Genomic DNA, 20,963 nt, shown 5'->3' with positions numbered 1-20,963 from the left:
ATGTAAAATAATTACTGTTCATTTATCAATATTGTAATTTTGATATAATTTGACTAAATCGTTTATTAAATTGGATAGTATTATGAAAATTTGGACATACAAAAAGTTTAGTATTAAAGTAATGATATTATGATGATGAATGATTATGTTTATGTATACTACAGCAAATAGGAATCTACATCTGGCTCGGTGTGCAATGTTATCGAATAGGCCTATGTAGGCCTAATAGCTAGTACATTTCATCGTTTGGGATGGTCAAATACACAAATATTATAATACCATTATATAATGTTGGTGAATTTGACCATCGTTTCTAGATTTCTTACTTATCATCATTGTTTTTCAGCCTGTGGTGATGTTAGACATATGGAAAATCAAGTATCACAATGAGTGTAGCTGCTGGAGACAAATTTGACAATAGTGGTAAAAATGGCAGCTCAATGGGTGACTGGCTGCGAAATTCTGTGGCCAGGTCTTCATTTGGTAGAAGAGCTGTTACTGCCACCAGTGCTGCTGCAGCTATTGCAGCTTCAAGTTGGGCAGGTGTGGGGGCTGAATTGGATCATGTTGACCCTTCAGCAGCATACCATACCTTCAGCAAACATTGGCAGCAGACAGTTGAAATCATGGATCGAACTGCTTTCAAACAAGAGGCAAGTTCACTTTACATGAAGAATATTCTCACATGTTACCTGTTTTTTTTTCAAGTATTAAAACCAGAATAGTTTTACACTTTTACTTTAATACTTGCAGACGACTGAGCTGAGCATGAAAAATTTCTACCTCTCAAGTGGAGACTGGAGACCAGAGTTCTCCTGCCATTTTAGCTTTTAGAAACTGCAAGAAAGCAACAAGATTCCAACTAGGTAGATGAATTACCTCCTATCTAATTGTTTACTATAGCACACAATTGGGCATAGTGGCAAAGCAGAGAGTTTTTTAGACTCTCCCTTGAGTTCATTTTTGAGTCCTATAAGTAGACCAGTAAAGTATCATGGATACCAGCATTATCTTAAATAAGAAATTGGTTTAAGTCTTGAATAAATAAGGAAATTAGAAATGAACTGATTTTAAAAAATCTTGGGTTTGTCACTATGGAATTGGGCCATGAGATCCCAAATGTATAGAAAATTTGGCCACTCTGGTGACTGGTCCAGTCTGGAGTCTCGAGGCTCGAGCCATAAAATTGTATAAAAAAAAGAAAATTTCAATCCTGTTTGCAGCTTGCAGCAGGATTGAAATTATGGTATTGTATTGGATTGAAAACCTGTTAAGTAGGCTACTATGGTATTTATTGAGTAGGTATAAGTGATTATTCTGTTGTAGAAAATTGCCATACCATATTTGCTTGTTTATTAATTACTACTATGCTTTTTTTCAGGTGTTTCAAGATGACGTCACAGCGGTCATTAATCACCTGCGCCAGATGATCACTTTGCTGCAAGTGGACATCAGACAAATCATGACTAAAGACCAACCTTATCCAGTGAGATTTTGGTGCTTGCATAATGCTTAATGCCTTTCAACTTGAGATAAATTCATTGAGCACTGACAGGACTATGATTTTTAACAAATCTATGCAATCTATTTCAATCACAACTGGTCCAAAAATGTTGAAAAATTTTCCAAATATTTGTGGAAATAGATTTCAACATAATAATCAAAGTTTGCTTACATAGATGTCAGAAAAGTTTTCAGATTTTTTTTTTTTTCAGACAACTATATAGCTTACTTCTGCCATAAACTGTATAGTATATACTGCAGATAGCTAGAAATGCACTCTCATCTCTAATAATAATTAGAACTTGAAAATCAGTTTTGTGTCTGTAATTTTTGTGTTCACAGCCAATCTGTCTTTGCTTTATTAAAGATGAAAACTGTGGAGTGTGGATTTATTAGATGAAATAAAACTATTACAATGATGAATGTGCCCGAGAATTTTGCTCTAGGAAATCCAAGAAGTACATACATATGTTGCACAGCATTCTTTTGATTATTAATTGTGGGTACTAGAAATAATACATATCTATCAAAAGTTAGGTTTGAACAGCATTTGCTTTTGATTGATTAATTTTGCATGCAGCTTTGTTGAAAATAGAATATCTGTGTCTGCTGGTGTCACAAATATACGGTAATTTATATTTTTCCATGTACATAACTTCTCACAATTCAATTGTCAAATGTTCAATATTTCATCCAAAGGTGTAAGTTCTGAACATGTCTATGTAAATTCTGCAAATTCGCTGTGCAAGACTTACTTTTTATTTATGCATTGTAATTTTTCCAAATACTTTGCTCCTTTTCTCTAGCTGGATGACAGAAGATCATCAGATATCTGCTCAATAGAATCATCAAACATCACTGCTGGTGACTCCAACCCTGCACTGCCTAGAGCTGCCAGCAAGAAGCCTTATGTGTCGTCATCATCAGCCACTCCCCTCGACCCACCACCCACACCAATTTTTGACCATTTTTTAGGAGAAGAAATTTTAGACAAAATTTTGGAATGGAGTCTTGGGACGGGAGAGTTTACTAATTCTCTTAAGCTGGAGCAGTTGCGGGTGAGAGATGTACAAGTTTTTCAATGCCTTTAATTCTATCTATGCTTCAAGATTATTAAAAATTCGCTAAATTTCAATTCAGTATAATTTCATTGATTTTTTGTGTCAACTGCTGTTTTTATGATCCTGGAGCTCACCTAGTAATTATGTTTTCCAGATCCACGAGGTTCTACTGAGTCAGTCTCGCCAGGAGCTGCTGGTGTACAAGCCTGTCATACGGCCTCTTATTCGTCTCCTTGACTCATGTCTTACATGCATACCTGTTGAGGTGAGACCCGTGCCATCATACATCCCCTCATTTGTGTCCTTGACTTGTGTCTCACGTGCATACCTGTTGAGGTGTGACCTGTACTTATCATGTTCCCTCACTGGTCTCCTTGACTTGTGTCCCATGTGCATACCTGTTGAGGTGAGACAGATATGAAGATGAGATTATGCCTTTCTCTGCCTGAAAAAATGTCAGATTTTTGTCAATTTTGCAGTTAAACAAAGAAACGATGTTTTTTATATTAGTTGGATTCATATGTTTCCTGGGATGTAATACTTTATTCTAATTACAGATCACTTATACCGTAAAATTCAACTTCAGGGGTTAGACAAAATAAGGGAAATGGCTGAGAAATTCACAAAATATATTCCAGTTGGAATGGGGTAGGTCCATCTTTTTCGGTATTTACAGCCTCAATTCTCCGAGGTATTGATTCATACAACATGTGTATTGTTTCCAAAGGAATTTTAACCCATTCTTCAGTCAAAATTCCCTCCAGCTCTATTAAAGACGATGACGGCGGGAATCAACTTTTTTCTCTAAAATCGACCATAAAGGCTCGATAATATTCAGGTCTGGTGATAATGGTGGCCAAATGAGATGCTCAACTTCATTAGAATATTCTTCGTGCCATTTTTTAACAATTCCAGCTGTATTGATCGGGGCATTGTCATCTTGAAAGATGGCATTCCCCTCTGGAAACTGTGCTTGAACCATTGGACGAACTTGGTCCTCCAAAATTCCTATATAGTCACGGCTGTTGATTCTTCCATGAAGAGAAATCATTGGTCTGCCAGATTTCCAAGAAATAGCACCCCAGATCATCACAGATCCTCTGCAATGTTTTACGGCTGTTGTGAGGAGGCAGTCGGGATTAAGGGGACCGACCTGGCTAAAATTTTCAATTTTGGCGTTTTCCACTTTTTGGGCTCATCTTAAAGCTTACTTTTTGACGCATCCAACGGTGCCAGAATCATCCCTCTACGTCGAAAAATGATTTCGTGACAGCTTCCCAAAGAAGGGCAGTTTTTAGGCCCTTTAACAAATGTCTATGGCATTTAATTACAGGGCTGGACAAACTAAAAGAAACGCCTGACGTAAAGCGGCCAATCATGGCATTATCCGGTGCTCATACTCATCTTAAAGCTTACTTTCTGACGATTCCATTGGTGGCAGAATCATCTCTCTCCCTCCATTTGGAGGGGTGAAAAATGTAAAAAATGGGAAAAAAACGTCATAAAAAAAACTAGGTGGAAAATGAAAAAAGTGATGTTAGAGTCGATAGATATGGTCTTTACGAATCGAATGATACGTGTCTCGATGTTGTAGGATGATATTTGTGGGAGAAGATAGATTTTCTAAAGTACCCCTTTTTAGCCGTTTTCTATGAATTTCACGTTTTCTATCAATTTTTTCGAAAAATTCATACGAACAAAATGTTTTTCTTTTTACATTTTAAGTATGTATGTGAAGTTTCATGATGATCGGATAATAACTATTAACTGTAGAAGTTTCTCCGGGGGCAGCCCGGTCCCCTTAAATGACTCATTTGGCTGTCTTCTAACTTGAACTCGGCCAGAGGTTGAACATATGGTAAATGATGATTCATCAGAGAAAATCAATTTTTTTCACTACTCGAGCAATTTTGGAGATTTTTACACCACTCTAAAGGCTTTAAAGCATTTGTATTTGAAACCAGACGTTTTCTAATTGTAGCTCTGCCATAGAATCCAGATCTGTGCAGCTCTCGTCGGACAGTCGTTTGAGAAACTGAATTCTGTATGTGTCCATTGAGGTCTGCAGTAATTTTTACAGTCATGGTCTTTTGATTTTCCCCACCAATTTAATTTAGGTACCGACGCTCTCTCTCAGACAACTTCGACTTTCGACCGGCCCTGTGCTTTGTTGAGGACGTTTTTCCTTATCTTTCAAAAGCAGTCATTGCTTCTGAGACAGTACCTCTAGAAACGTCAAGCATTTGGGAAGTTTCTGTCACACTAGCACCTGCCATACGGGCTCTGTTAAGTTATAGACACAAAAATTTACTAAAAATGTCTGCGCAAAAATAAAATATCAATTAGCAGCAACAATAAACAATAAAACTTAAAAATATGTCACCTTTCCATTTGTTTATAACATGTTCAAAAATTACGATATCTAAATGTCAGGTGTTACGCATATTTTGTCATACCCCTTTAGTACTGTTGTAATGTAGGTGATAATTACAGGTGTTGTAGGTGACAATGTGACACCTAGACTAAATAATTAAACTGTAGGTGGCATGACAATCAAGTAGTACTTAAGCACTGTTGTTGCTAGTATTTCATTTGCGGTCTGTTAGGTGGTAGTTGATTTAGTTTTAGACTATATGTTACATGCCTGACCTTCCCTGAGTTATTTTTATGCTGTTTGCTGCAGGTGGAGAGGCAACTTGTACTGCTGCTGAACCAGCTGTGTGCTTCCCTGCTGCACAACCAGCAGCTGCTGCACTTCTTCTTCCTGTCGTCCCCAGACGAGCAAGGCGATGCAAAGTTAGTTGTTGATCTCATCACTTCGATGCACTCACGCCGACCCTTGGATGCGTTTCCTTCTACATTTGAAGGATTAAATTACACGACTGTTTTTATCCTCTCCTTATAATTTCGTCTATTCAAGGTCAAAATAATCTGTTGGCATGAATATAAAATAAATCTATTTTTTTTTATATTCAGGCTTATTTCCACGTGCAGATTTTTGATATTCTCTCTGCTGCTGCCGTTCGTGCACCGGGAAGGAGACCTCGGGCAGCAAGCGCGTGACGCCCTCCTGCTGTGCATGGCGCTGAGCAACACCAACCCTCCCGTCGGCCAGTACATCGCCGACACCTCCAATTTTTGTCCGGTTAGACTCGTAGGGCTATTGAATATCTGCATTTGTTGCACAGTAAATAGTTCTGCTTAGAATGGAAACTATTACAAACGGTCAATAATGCAGCAAAAATGCCTCCAGCTCTAGCCCTGTCATTAGCTTGGTAAACAAAAGCCCGGTTTTGTTCACTTATTTTTTCACATTTTATTTTTTTTTTTTTTGTGAGTGTGTCGTGTCATGCAGGTATCCTGGATACCGTCATCTTAAGCATTCTGTAGCACGGGAGAAGGCGAGCAAGGATTTGGTAAAGGTAGAGGAAGTCTTTCAATTATATTACCTATACTGCTGTAATTGCTATGTCTATAGTATATCTTGCTCTATATATTTAATATAGGAAAATTTACTTTCTCTCCCTTTTTCGTGACCGGAAATGTTTTCTATTTCCAAAAAATGTGAATCAGATATGAAACGTGTAAGGTGGATTTCCACAAGGTTATTCTCCTCTCTCTTCTCACTACAAAAAACTAAAATAACAATTACTAAGTAAAATGATCTTCACCAACAGTCACAAAAATCCTATAAGAAATTTTCCTTGTGAAGTAAACATGTCTGCTGTCAACAGCTGCTCGCTGCTGGCATGTGCGGTCTGTACTCAACACTGCCACGGACGCTGCCATCTGCCGTCGCGGGGAGCGACGACTGGCACGGCATCTCTGCCACCCACGTCCCCCTCATCCCCAACCTGCAGGCCTTCCTCAACGCCCTCGAGTTCTGCAACGCTGTCGTACAGGTGCCTCATATGCAGGGGACTTGGGGCTTCTCTGTTGTTAGGAGAGGCTGTTGAGTTTTAGGGCAGGCAATTCAGTTCTTAGAGGAGGCTGTTCAATTATTAGGTCAGATGGTTCAATTATTAACAGACGGGACACATGGCTACTGTTATAGCTAAACACAATATTTAGATAATGACAGACTCAGGAATATATATGCCCGGAATTTCAGTTGCCAACAGACATTGCCTTAATATTACAAAGCAACTTGAAGCGTTACTTCTCTACTGAGGAAATAATTCAGGATTCAGGGAAGACGGAATTGGTTCTCATTAACTGCTCTTTAATTAAGAAAGATGGCTAACATTTTTTGTTTTTGATTGACATTAATTCCTGCATTCAATGAAGAGAACTTAATTTTTCATTAATTAAAAAAAAATGAAAATTGAAAATATCCATTGAATAATGCCCACCTTAGCATAGAGGAATAGTTCTCTGAAGCAAAATAAAAGTGAGCTTTGAGGGGTATTGCGTCCTGTATGTTATTTTCTGTCAGAGTTATAGCTGGATTTTTTTGATCAGATTCTATGTACACCATTGACTCCTCAGCAAGTTTGCATGGCCTATGAAGGATTACCGTGAAGGACTTAACAGAGAATCCTGCGCAGGTTGGGCACTCGGTGGTACGCAACGAACTGGTGGAGCTCGTGTACCAAGGCTTCCTGGTGCTGGTACTGGGACCTGCACTGCATCAGGTCAGTGTACCATTTCACTGCACAGTCTCCATACTAATTCCCCGGCACTACAATAAGTATGAAGCAAGTGCAAGTTGGAGATAAGGTAAACATTGGGAATTTTCCAAGTTCTCTCGCAATTAGTCACTGGGACTAATTCGTGTCCTAAATTGTTTACATGTCTAATTAAAATTAAAACAAAAATTAAAGTAAATAAATTGTCACAAGTCTCAAAGACTTGCTTGTCCGAATTGCTGCTCCTCTCTCTACCTTAATGACGCCATTGAATTGGCTGCTGTTAAATTGAGTAAATTCAGACATTTTGTGGACTGTAGCCGCAGCGGATCGCAGGATGTGACAGTCATCAGATGCCTTGAATCAGTTTATATGTCAGATGCCTTGAATTTTGCCTGCAATACCCCGTCTTGATGCCGTGCACTGAGCATTAGAAGTATCCTGGAACAAAGCTTTGCTGATTACATTCTTCAGCTTGGCTGATATTTTGTGATATTTGTGAATATTGATTTCATTGAATGTACCTATCATTCCAAGTCAATGTAATGATAGTGTATTTCCTTGAAGTTTAAATTTTTTGTGTAATAGAACTGTAATTGGTGGCTTCTATTTGGATCGTCTTCATGCTATTCTTATAGGAAAACAATTTTCGTTCATCCCAACACAATTATGTATCTTAACAAAAGCAAGACCGCGGGTGTTCGCCAGAAATAATTCACTTATAGTTCATTACTAAGACCTTGGGTCTATAGATTGGGTGTTACCCTTCAATATAACTGAAATATGAACAACTATATGACAAATTGTTAGATAAGGGAGAAACCTCCTAGCATTTGGGGGTGACTTGTTTAGTTACCACGCACTCAAGTTGTTTCATGTAAAGCTTGTACAGTTGCTGACAAGCCACATCTCTGACTTGCCTTCAAATGGTAGAGTTGGCTGCTGTGTTCTGTATCATCCTCATCCATGCACTTGTCAATAGCTCGTTACATCTGCAAGATTTTCTTATGCACAACCAGGTTCTATTTATTCATCTTAAACTCGAACTCTAGGCTTCATCCTCTACAGCTTTTGCAAATCTAGACGTTTTTGTTTGTGTTGTGCTGTGGAGGCCACTGGCCGGTATTTTTGTGCTGTGCTGTGGAGGCCACTGGCCGTTATTTTTGTGCTGTGCTGTGGAGGCCAGTGGTCGTTATTTTTGTGATGTGCTGTGGAGGTCACTGGCCGTTATTTTTGTGATGTGTTGTGGAGGCCACTGGTCGTTATTTTTGTGTTGTGCTGTGGAGGCCAGTGGTCGTTTTTTTTGTCTTGTGCTGTGGAGGCCACTGGCCGTTATTTTTGTCTTGTGCTGTGGAGGCCACTGGCCGTTGTTTTTGTGATGTGCTGTGGAGGCCACTGGCCGTTATTTTTGTGTTGTGCTGTGGAGGCCACTAGCCGTTATTTTTGTGATGTGCTGTGGAGGCCACTGGCCGTTATTTTTGTGTTATGCTGTGGAGGTCACTGGCCTTTATTCATGGGACCAAGTCAATCGTTTCCTGATCTATTGATCCCGACAGCTTGTGGTTGTGGTTGTGGACAGCTCCAAGTATCTGGGTTCTTGGTGTGGTATGTGTTACAGGTCTTGGTGTGGTAGATATGTGTTATGATTGATCATGAGAAGTTATTACTCTTGCTGTATGCTGTGGTCAAATTTCGGCTACAGGAGGTACATTACCTGGGCTAAAGTGTGACGTATTGCTTGGTGATTTCAGTGATTGCGATTATTGTTGATTGTAGTGATAAGCTAGCGTATTGTGCTGACTAAGCTCGGGACTGAAAACAGCGTAGCGCCTATTGTGTAGAAAGCGTACTGTTATGCAAACGTATTGTGTGGCCCAAGCTGAAGACTGAAGGTATGGTAGCGCCCCTGCAATAGTTTATTGCTGTACAGGATGGCGCCGTGAGTGAGCTGCAGCAGGACTTGGCCGCCCCTCCGGTTAGTGCAGCACTCAAGCCTCCTGTAGACGCTGCCTGGCTCCCTCCTGCTCACGTCTTCAGCTCATTCTCCTCCACCTTAATATTGCTATATATCACATGCCTTGAATTCCTGCCTCCACCTTAATGTTGCTATATATCAGATGCCTTGAATTCCTGCCTCCACCTTAATGTTGCTATATATCAGATGCCTTGAATTCCTGCCTCCACCTTAATATTGCTATATATCAGATGCCTTTAATTAATTCACTCTTTCAATTTATCTAAACTCCTTCAACCCCTTTATTCTGCTTTCACATTATCTCTGCTGTCTGCCTTCAACGTATTCTTGCTCGCACTCTTCAATGTACTTTAACTTTTTCTCTCTCCCTGCACCCAATTTTTCAGCTCCATGTCTTCCATGCATCTTTTGCATGCAAACAATTCGATGAAGCCTTCATTATTATTACTGCACGTTCCTCCGCATTCAACATGCATTTATGCTTACTAATTGTATCAATATTAACAAGGCGCATGTTTTGTGTCAGTGGGCAACCGACGGCTCGTTTGCCCTCGGGGAGGGCACGAGGGCTGCTGGTGCCACGCTTGCCCTAGGGAGGGCACTGGAGTGGCAGATGCTGTGCTTTGCACATATTTGTTGTAATGCTGTGATATATAAATGATGTCTTCTCCTGCTTTCCTGCACTGGTGGTGTGTCCTAGAACTGTGCACCAGCTGCTATGCTGCACACTAATATATTCCATGTAGCCATTTATATATGCCATGTAGCCATTTATATATGCCATGTAGCCACTTTTCTGTCACATGAGACAAATTTGCCTGGTAGGAATTGAGGTGTACAAGGTAAGCAATCGCGTAGTGGTTTGGTCGCAACTAATGCTGCTGTGATGTTGCCATAAGGTAGTAATTTTCAAACTAATGTATATGACAACGAAAGAATTTTATATTCATCGACGTTGTTTGTGCTATCACTAATACACTTCGTTAATGTTAATTGTGTTCAGTAACTAGTAATTCCTGCAGGATGGTTTGCTTGATTTTAACGTCTTATGTTACTAAAACCGTTGACACATGAGTCGCCAGCACACCAATGACGCCAACCTCAAATCGAAATGATTTAAATACCAAATCAAACCTGACCTTCCTAGTCTCATCCGATCAGCTTTGCAGTATTTTATTTGTTGCTGGAACGCTACCATTTGCGTGTACGAGCAGAATTGAATGTTTTACCTGCCGAGTGGCGAGTTAAGTGCAGTATATGCTCAGTGGCGACTCGTGTGTCATTAACGATGACAGGATTATTCCTGGTGATATTCTTCTGTGTATTTAATTGCTGATTAATTCCTGGTCTAGCAAAGGAAGAACTCCTCACGCCTGCTTAGCAGTGAACGGCTGTAGCAAGGCTACAGTAGCTTGTTACAGCCGTCACAACTGCTGCAGCAAGGCTATGGTAGCTTGTTACAGCCGTCACAACTGCTGCAGCAAGGCTATGGTAGCTTGTTACAGCCGTCACAACTGCTGCAGCAAGGCTATGGTAGCTTGTTACAGCCGTCACAACTGCTGCAGCAAGGCTATGGTAGCTTGTTACAGCCGTCACAACTGCTGCAGCAAGGCTATGGTAGCTTGTTACAGCCGTCACAACTGCTGCAGCAAGGCTATGGTAGCTTGTTACAGCCGTCACAACTGCTGCAGCAAGGCTATGGTAGCTTGTTACAGCCGTCACAACTGCTGCAGCAAGGCTATGGTAGCTTGTTACAGCCGTCACAACTGCTGCAGCAAGGCTATGGTAGCTTGTTACAGCCGTCACAACTGCTGCAGCAAGGCTATGGTAGCTTGTTACAGCCGTCACAACTGCTGCAGCAAGGCTATGGTAGCTTGTTACAGCCGTCACAACTGCTGCAGCAAGGCTATGGTAGCTTGTTACAGCCGTCACAACTGCTGCAGCAAGGCTATGGTAGCTTGTTACAGCCGTCACAACTGCTGCAGCAAGGCTATGGTAGCTNCCTATATCACCCATGCTGTAACATTTGAACCCCATATCACCCATGCTGTAACATTTGAACTCTATATCACCCATGCTGTAGCATTTGAACCCTATATCACCCATGCTGTAGCATTTGAACCCTGTATCACCCATGCTGTAAGATTTGAACCCTATATCACCCATGCTGTAAGATTTGAACCCTATATCACCCATGCTGTAACATTTGAACCCTATATCACCCATGCTATAACATTTGAACCCTATGTCGCCCGACATAAGGACTTCATCCGCACAAACTATAGGATGACCTCTCGGAGATTTAGTTTTCAAATATGATTTGCTATTTATACTTTAATTTATCACCCAAATGACCTTGGTGTCGCCCGCAGGTGAACATCGAGGAGGTGGTGACGGCGACAGCGTACGTGGACCTCTTCCTGAGCTACGCCACGGAGCCGCAGCTACGCAGGGCCTTCCTGGCCTTCTTGCTGACTTCCCCACCTCCCCGTGGGGACCTGGGAGAGGGGGAAGAGGAGCATAGGCGGGGCATGAGGGACCCTCCCATCATCACCACACTCATATCTAGGATACACTCCGACAACCATGTGAGCCTCAACCCCTAGTTGCGGAAGAAGAGCCCCTTACCTCTGCTAGCGAGACTGCAGCAGTTACTGGCTTACCTTTGTCGTCGCAATAGTCGACTAAGACGAACTCTTCTTTCATTACTAGAATAGTTCGCTGTTACTCAATAGCTCAACTGCCGATATTCATCAATGATTTCAATAAATGACTCTAGAACACCGTCTTGGTGAAAGGTTTTTAAGTGCTATATAAAAAATAATTAGCGACTTGGTTTGTCTCTTAAAATCTATTCAGAATGTAATATACAAGAATATTGCATGAAATATATGCCATTTGAATGTATACCTGCCATGTAATGTAATATCCAATTTGAGGAAGTGTAACAAGTGTTGTTGTGCAGCGGGTGTGCATGGTGACGCTGCAGTTGTTCATGCGCATTATCGACTGTTGGTGCGAGGACGCGATGCTGGTGTTGGTGCTGCAGTACCTCGTTAGTGGCAGCCACGTGATGGTGTCACACAGACACTCCACCACGCAACACACGCCCCTACACGACGCACACAGAATACTCGAACTCATGCCTGCCGTACTAAAGGTGAGCACATTGTGCTTGTGGATTCTCATTTAATTCATTGCTTTGACTTTGCTGTGTGTCGCGACGATTTCAATGGAAATACGTTCATATCATTTCGTATTACGAAAGTAGTGAAAATCCATTCGTTTCGTCCGTCATTTTCAAAAATATTCCTGCTGGTACTAAACTATTTTTCAACATTCTGCATTATAAAATTTTTGATGCGTCTTCCCAGCACGAGGAGGAGTGCGGTCTGTGTGGGGACGCGGCGGGGTCCTGTGAGGTGGCGAGCTGTCACCTGGCGCCCTACACAAGCTTCCTGCATGAGGCGCGCCACAGGATCTGCCACGTGGCTGAGGCCTGCAGGAAGTGGACGTGGCGCTACGATGGCGTGTCCCCGCCGCCCTCGCAAGCTATGGAGATGTTGGAGGCCGCCAGAGCTGTCCAGCCTCTGCCTTACCCCAAGCCCAGGTCTGAGTCTGACCCCACCAACTCCAGCACCTCCCAACACACGCACAATCCTCTCCTGATGGGCGTAACCAGCGCCCAGAGAAGACCTAGTCTGCCGTTGGGAATGTCAATGAAGGCTCCCGTATTGGCTGTATCAGCCACCACCAGCGCCCCTTCCTCTAACACTGCCAGCACCTACAATCCTAGCAGCAACACTGTCAGCAGCAACTCGTCCAAGTCCTGTAAAAGCGTGAGCAGGAGAGCACTAGGATTAACTCTGTCACATCCTTCAGTCCTTAACCTCAGTCACGACGACGACCAGCCTGAGTCTTTGGGTGAGAGCAGCGGCTACGAGAGCTTCAATTTGCGGACGTCGCGCGACTCCTCTCCTTGTTCCCTGCCAGGCTCCCCCCGCGCATCTCACACCAACCAGCGCCCCGCGTCCTCATCCTCCCCAGTCACCGCAGCCACGGACCTCGACGAGCAGTTTCTGGAGGAGCTCATGGCGTGGCATGTATACGAGCACTCTGATGAAACCCGCTATAATGAGGCCCACTCTAGTGAGGCCCACTCTAGCGAGGCACACTCAAGTGAGTCACACTCTTGCGAGGTCCCTCAAATCTCAGACCCTGGCCACAAGCCTGATTGTTTCAGTCGCGGCAGTAATAATCATAAAGAAGAGGCACAACAGAAGGACAATAGACAAGCGCTGGAGGAAGCCATGAGACAAATAGACGAGGCTTATGCCGCCTACAGTCACGTCATTCCTGCACATACGGCATCGCAGGTACGCTGCTCTATACTCTACAGTACTTAATTCTACAGTACTATACACTGTACTGTACCTTATATAGTACAACATTATAACTTACTGCATTACCATATGCTATACCGTTTTACAATATAGGTAGTGTGCATCACTATAAATGTCCTGCATTATATTTAAGGACGTTTATATATTTTATTTGCATTATATTTTTATATTATAAATATATAATATTTAATATTATATATTTAATATTATTATATTTATATTTATTTATTGATTGCATTATCCAATCTTCTTAATATGACATGTCACTTCATATGATATATATCACTTCATATAATATGTCGCTTCAAATGATATGTCACTTCATATGATATGTCGCTTCAAATGATATGTCACTTCAAATTATACATGCAATGATGTCCCGCAGGACTCAGACTGTGATGATGTGAACTGGGACGAGCCTGCATGGAGCAGTCCCCCCTCCCCTCCTACGTCTCCTCTCCCTCCCCACGCTCGCCCCACAATTGGTCAGAAATACATACCTTCTTCTGTCACTATTTTGTGTAATATTATCCGCATCTATTAGCCTTTATTATATGCTGAATTACAGTTATTTATACTCGGTTGTGAGAAATCTGGCGGCCCTCAGATCCGTTTGTAGAGGCATTAATCTACCACTTAATCTACCACGCCACACTACTCCCACAGGTCCGTTCCTGGAGGCGGTCATGGAGCGGGTGGAAGACGTGCTGAGCTCCCCCGTGCCGGTAGCGGAGCTGCTCTTCAGTCTGCTGGTCCGCCTCGCTTCTTGCCCTGCCCCCATCCTGACCACGCTGCTGCTCCACCCCTCCATACTCTGCCAGCCTGCCGTGCGCTCTCTCTACCAGGTGCGAAAATATGCGTTTATTGCAGATCCAATGGCTATAATATTAACAATTGCATAGAAATGCGTAGCATCATAAGTACACGTCGTGGCCAAAGTACTCTGTACCGACGACCTTTAACGTGTCATGATCGCTAACATGTTCGCTAACGTGTCCCGCCCCGCAGGTGCTGAGCGCCCTGAAGCAGCGTATCGACGCGCTCCTCTCAGAGGACGACGCGTACCTGCTGTCGGACGCCCGCGCCTGGTTCACCGCCAAGCAGAGCCCTCCTGCCGCTGGCCTGGTCAGTCATGTACTCCCCGAAAGCTCTATATATCCAGCATAACTGACTATTGTGTACTTCACATAATTCAAAGGCTCTTTTTGATATCACTTGGGGTAAAGTGCTCGTGGTACAGAATCATTTACCATCGTCCCAATGCATACGAGTGTCCAACATTTTAACCGTGGCTTTAGTGATCCATTGCCTTTTAACTGATGTTTTTACTACGAGTGTACATCTCAAAATTGCTTTATTTACTATTTGAGGAAACTGCTCATTGGGATATTTTCTTCATTGGGATGTCTAATGTAGGGCCTCCTATGGAGGGTCCCGTAGGGGGTATGTAGTACCTATATTCATGTACCTATATACCGTTCCCTATGCCACAGGCGTGTGGCCCTGTGCCATGTACTTATCCAGTGTTCCTTATGTCGCAGGCGTGTGGCGCCCCCGCGGTCGGCCAGTCCCCCGCTATGGTGGGACCTCAGCGTCCCTCTCAAGCTGCGCCCGTTACCGTCCTCGCCTCCTCCTTCTCCCTCGACGCGTTCAGAGGTGCTCACTCTGTTATCATCATTTACTGCACTGTGATCATTGCAGTCTGTATTATTATTCATTATCAGTCACGTGATAAGATTTGCCGCAAATGGTGAACTCTGTCACTAGTGTGGGACTCTGTCACTAGTGTGGGACTCTGCCACAAGTGTGGGACTCTGCCACAAGTGTTAGACTCTGCCAGCAGTTGACCAGCCTCTATTATTTTACTCAGACTCTGGCAAGAAGCGCAGCCTGACAGCAGCCGTGACAGGAGCCGTAGGGGCGCTCTTCAAGAAAGGGTTCTCCACCCAGCAGCCTGAGGCGCGGCCACCAGCCCTCCAGCACCTGCCCAACAACCAAGGCTACAAGTCCGTACCTCTCACCGCTCTAGAAATATCTTTAGTATTACATGGCTGAATTTGCTATTGTATTACACAGTATTACGGTATTACATGTAGTATTAGATTGCTGAATTTGCTTGCTTATATACGTTCAATTATTGAATAGGTATTCAATTAGAATACAAATTTTAATCTAATGTATTCTCTGGTCACTAATCAAACGTGTATAACCAATTATTTATATTTTTTATTGGGTTGATGAATTACCAAATTGTCTAGTTCATAAGAAGAGCTTTTATTTGTTATGATTTATTTTTATTGATACTTAGGAATGATGAGGGTTTGAGAGGTTGAGGCTACTGTGTATCTCCTGTATTGTTTTTTAATGGCGTTTGGTAAATACTAATTTGAAAAAAATAGTGTGAGTGGCAAATGAAATGTTGAGCGAAGTAATTATGAGCATAACAAACTTGGCACGACTGTTAAGTGAACTTCGCATTGTTTATGAATTTCAATATGGCAATTTTTGACTTTGCGGTAGAATTGGTCAAATTTATCTTATTTATTAAAATCAGTGGCACAATGTCTAAAAATTATGATATGAATTGGGTCAACTTGGAATCAAAAAAATTGAAACTTGGTGAATGGCTAGCAAATGTTGTCAAAGACTCCGTTATCTAATTTTTACATTGTGTTATTATTATATTTTGAATAATCCATTCACATTTTAAATTAATTGTAATATATTCTAATTTGCATGCCTTGGTTATTTCATTCAATGAATGAGGTTGCGCTAATCGTGACATGTAGAGATTTGACCTCATGAAACACCTCATGACCTCGTCTATCTCATGTAATTTAAAGTTGCTGAATTCAATTTTCAAGTACCCACTTTATTCGTGTTAACTTGTGCTAATTTATTTCTGGTAAAATTTCTCGGCGAAGAACAAATATTTTTTTAATGCCTGCTTGCGCCCACACCCCACAGGTTTTACAGACAACCCTCCGACAGCAGCAACCCAAGCCTGTCTCCCCAACCTTCACTCCTGGCAGACTCTTCCCCTTCGTCTTCCCTCACTACGTCCCCAGCCATGCCCCACCTCGACCCCTCGTCAAATTCCTCTTCTTCCCAGTCCATGTTCTACACGTCCTCCGTCCTGGACACCTCGTCGTCTCTGCCAGGCTTATACGGCGGGGCGTCTCACGAGACAGAGACGTCCTCGGCATCTCTGGGCGCGGTGCTCTACACTTCCAATGAATTCGCCTCTATAGCGCGCCAGAAGCAAGCTGTGCAGAGACAAACTGTGCACTCCTTCAACCCTGAGAAAGTGCACGCCGCGCGCTGTGCAATTCTGCTGCGCCAGCTGCTGCTCGATCTCAGTGCGCTAGCACAGGAACACGCTGTGTATTGCCCCCAAATGATCTTTGACTTCAACGCTAAAAACATTGATTTAGGCTCCAGAAAAACAGATTTGGGCAAGAAAAATCTTGATTGTAACTCTAGAAACGCTGCAAGTGCTTCCAAGGACCTGTCATGACAGAGCAGTTGGCTCGAACAAAGTACTTCATAACGCGTCACCGTGTGTGTGTCTAGCTCATTTCTGACATCAAACATTACTATTGACCCCACGATTTTAATGATTAGTTTAACGCTCTGTGATTGGTTTTATTTGTGCTTTCTTCGTAGCTGCTCGACTTGGTAGTGCATGTGGTTGTTTATTATTGATTTGCACTGAAAGACATTTTATGATAGTATTTAATTGGTTTTATCTTTATATATATATAAACATATTTATACTTGATTTGTCTACAATTATTTATTATATTCTCCAGCGATCTTTTAAATGGTTTCCTTTTATTAAATTTCATTTCGTGATCTGTTCCCCTTTGCAGTTACATTTCACTTGTTTAAAACTTCCACGTTTTCGCTGCTCTCTTATTCGGATTTATTATGTCAATTTCGCACGTGAAATTCTAAGTGCAGTATGTTTACTCTTGGGCGCAGCTGCCGATATACCCATAGTCTTTTATTCAAGCTAAGGTACCCTATTTTTGTATCTCTAACCTCAAACTTACGTTGCGCTTACGTCACCAAATTGATTGCTGATTCTCCGACTCGTTCTTCATTGTATATAACAAAGATCTTTCTTTGTTTTGTGGATACGATATGTTATGGCACGAGGCACCTTTATTAGTACGTATCAATGTACATGCTACATGTACATTGGAATGTGTATAAATGTCAATTGTTGTCTTGTGGTAATGATGCGTGCCGATGCTATCCCTCCCAATAACCTGCTCACTCAATTCTGCGTAATACACACTGAAGCACATCTACTGAAGCTTATAACAGCCCTCATCTTAAAGCCGTTCGTATAGATTAGATGTTTCCAAGATTTCACCTCCATGTGATCAATCATCACAGACTGAATACACCCCTACATGTTCAAAATTAATTATTTCTATGATTTATCTTTAAATTAAACGAAAAATTGCAAGCTTCTAGTTGAAGCTTTGAAATTTTACATGACCATGAATGGCGATTATCCATTAGTTTATCCAGCTCCGGTATTTCCATGATCATTTCTCCTGCTTATTAATGTCATTGAAAACGGACGGCGCACGCTGGTCTCCAGCGCACGCAGGTGGCAGAGCCACACAAACTAACAAACTAGTCGTGGTCTCAGCGGGGAGGCACGGCTGTGTTATAGTAAGATTTTATTGTAAATACATAGGCTATAGAAAGTTGTTAAGAATCACAGAGTATATTAGACTATTTTCGATGACAACAGAGCATTAAAAGTGCAATAATTATGAAGGTATCCTGATGCGCCGTCAAACAATTATAATTTATTAAGAAGTTTTCATATCAAGACGCTCCTAGATGAACAGCTCTCATTATCGGGGATATTGTGTAAAATATAACGCTAATTGATGCTAATTCTCTTATAAAAAGATGTTCCTTATGTTGGCTCGCCAATTGTTTCTTATATTGGATGCACATTGCGAGTTTAGCGCGTGAATAGTTTAAGTTTTAATGGTTGATTGATAGCGATCTCGTACAATAATATTAGGCGAATATTCTGAGCTCAGTGTCGACAAATTCTACGACTCTATCATCCATTCTTTATAATTCGTCTTGCTTATTTTATTATTTGTCATGCATTGTTATTGCCTAGTTTTATTGTTAAACTGAATTTTATTCAAAGTGAAAAATGATTATAATGTTAACTAGAATGTACTTATTCGGTAATAAAAAATGAATGAATATGCCCAAGGTTGACGATAAGCGCCTTTGTCTGGTGAGTGAATATGATCAAGTAACTTTGCTTGTTTCGTTGGTGTCGGCAACCTTACAGCAATTAACCCTACAGTGGTCGCGTGGATTACATACTCGTATGTAATCCACGCCTGCGAAATGTAACCGTAACGAAACCGACTGAAATGGTGACTAATTTGGTCAGTTTTTGCACGCGACCACTGAAGGGTTAATAGTTGTTGACCGCGTGTGTGATTGAACTAGCCTCTACCACTAGCCTCTATAACCTATAGCTGCTCCTCGCTCAACATGTCTTCTCTGTACGATGGCATCTCCCCTCCGTCCTGCCTGTGAACCTGCGCTGGTTGTGCTCTTTCCTTCTCACTTTTCCCCCGTACCTTACAGGGCATACGTTCAATCAGCCTTATTATTGTGCTTGAATTATTGCTTTCTGTCGTTATTCACTTGACTCGAGGCTCATGTTCCTCGACTCTAGAACAAATTACGTTCAGGACGAAGAAACTGACGGTGAGATCTTGTTACAGTTTGTTGAAAATTTTGTATTTTCGACTTTGAAATTATAATTGAGAACTTTTTGTACATGAGTTGGTTTAGCCCCTGGTTCTGATCAAGACATATTACTCAGCTTTCTTGAAAGCGAAGGAAAGATCACAAGAAAATATTACGTTGTGTTTACGTGGTTGGCCCGGCGCGGTATCTATCAGAAACCACGTGCCACTGAGCTGGAGGGGGCAAAGACTTGGCGGCGATAATTGCAATTATTTGAAACGACAAATGATTTCCTCTTGATACTGCAAGGTTGAAATTTGATATCGACAGCAACAGTTGAATTTTTTTTACCGAAACCATTCACATATACCGTTCCCATAATTTGGACGCGTTTCTTAAGCCGAGAAATGTGTTCTTTTTACGGCTTAGCAGCGCCGGCTTCGCCTGCCTCCGATCTTTGTGTCGTGGGGGCGCATTGAGCTGTGGCGTCGGTCGGGCCAAACGGCAGAGGGCACTACGTCATCATACGCAGCACACCAGTCAGAAGTCACTGCAATCTGGGAGCCAGCTGCTGATGAACATGTCTGGCCAAACGCTTGCAGCAGCGCTACCCTAAGGCTATTAACAGGCAGATATTTCCAAGAGATGAAACATTCACTCATGTCTGCGAGAGAATGATTGAGGCCACTGCCGTGCCCGGCCGAATCTTCCGCAAACTGTGGGCATGAGACTGGAGGTCCTCATCGACGACATACTTCGACCTGTTTACGAAGATGCCTGCGCAGTACGGCCTTGGTCGCGGCGAGAATTTCGAAATTGGTACATCCTGCATCAACTTAGTAAGTTTTTTAGCGCGACCTGACCCCAGGAAGATGCATGCGCTGAATGAGACGAAGCGGCTGTGACGCTGGATCTCACCGGGACACTTGCGTCGGTCCCTGCTAGATGTCGGGACCGACATTGGCAACAAATTATTTCTACATTCTGTGGATAAACGCCGTGAAAGAGTAGATTTTATCATATACTTTAAAGAGCTTGCACGTTTGTTGAAGCCTGTAGCCGCAATGTACATGGGTAATTGGAGCGCATTGTCGCAATACCCGCCGCGAAATGAAATTGCCAGCACTGGACGATTTATTTAAAGTGTCGAGATATGACCGAGATAATTAATTCAAATAGTAATTAAGATCGAAAACTCCGTTTATTTGTAGAACATTTCCTTCGATTAATACGCAATTGCCGGCACCCGATGATTTATTTATAGTGTCGAGATATGACCGAGATAATTAATTCAAATAGTAACTAAGATCGAAAACACCGTTTATTTGTAGATCTTTTCCTTCGATTAATACGCAGGATTGCTAATCATTATAATAGCAGAGTGATGATTGTTCTTTGCACGGCGATGATAAAACTGCCGCGATGAGATTACCTCGGCGATGAGCAATTATCAACTTCGAAGTTGTGGGCTCATCTGAAGTCAATCGATAGTTTTGACGCCGCAAGGGAATGAATTGCTGGTGTCGATGGTCCACGCAGCCTAACCTTCTTCTTCTTGTTACTTCTTATAGGAGCACTGGAAACTGGTCCATTTAGCCCCTTGCCTAAACAGTTTTTGCTTTACACCTAACTGTCATATAGTAAC

General features: G+C 42.1%; 1 protein-coding gene across 2 annotated transcripts; it reads left to right on the top strand.

Annotated features, from left to right (window-relative positions):
- Positions 1 to 343: 343 nt before the first annotated feature.
- Positions 344 to 19,404, top strand: LOC108676320 (FHF complex subunit HOOK interacting protein 1A). Of its 2 annotated transcripts, XM_018164382.1 has the most exons (18): positions 344 to 653; positions 1,382 to 1,486; positions 2,310 to 2,561; positions 2,719 to 2,829; positions 5,248 to 5,360; positions 5,559 to 5,709; positions 6,299 to 6,466; positions 7,112 to 7,198; positions 9,123 to 9,167; positions 11,540 to 11,755; positions 12,133 to 12,327; positions 12,542 to 13,543; positions 13,956 to 14,055; positions 14,237 to 14,415; positions 14,579 to 14,695; positions 15,112 to 15,226; positions 15,441 to 15,576; positions 16,538 to 19,404. In XM_018164382.1, the coding sequence occupies exons 1-18, from the start codon at positions 387 to 389 to the stop codon at positions 17,085 to 17,087; spliced, it is 3,909 nt and encodes a 1,302-aa protein (XP_018019871.1). In that variant the 5' UTR covers positions 344 to 386; the 3' UTR covers positions 17,088 to 19,404. The 2 variants fall into 2 exon arrangements, with proteins under 2 accessions (XP_018019871.1, XP_018019872.1); XM_018164383.1 differs by lacking the exon at positions 9,123 to 9,167.
- The last annotated feature ends 1,559 nt before the right edge of the window (positions 19,405 to 20,963 follow it).

Source organism: Hyalella azteca, unplaced genomic scaffold (genome assembly GCF_000764305.2).
Source record: "Hyalella azteca isolate HAZT.00-mixed unplaced genomic scaffold, Hazt_2.0.2 contig5826, whole genome shotgun sequence".
NCBI lineage: Eukaryota > Metazoa > Arthropoda > Malacostraca > Amphipoda > Hyalellidae > Hyalella > Hyalella azteca.
The sequence above is the reverse complement of the archived record's forward strand: the minus strand, read 5'-3'. Positions and strand labels throughout refer to the sequence as shown.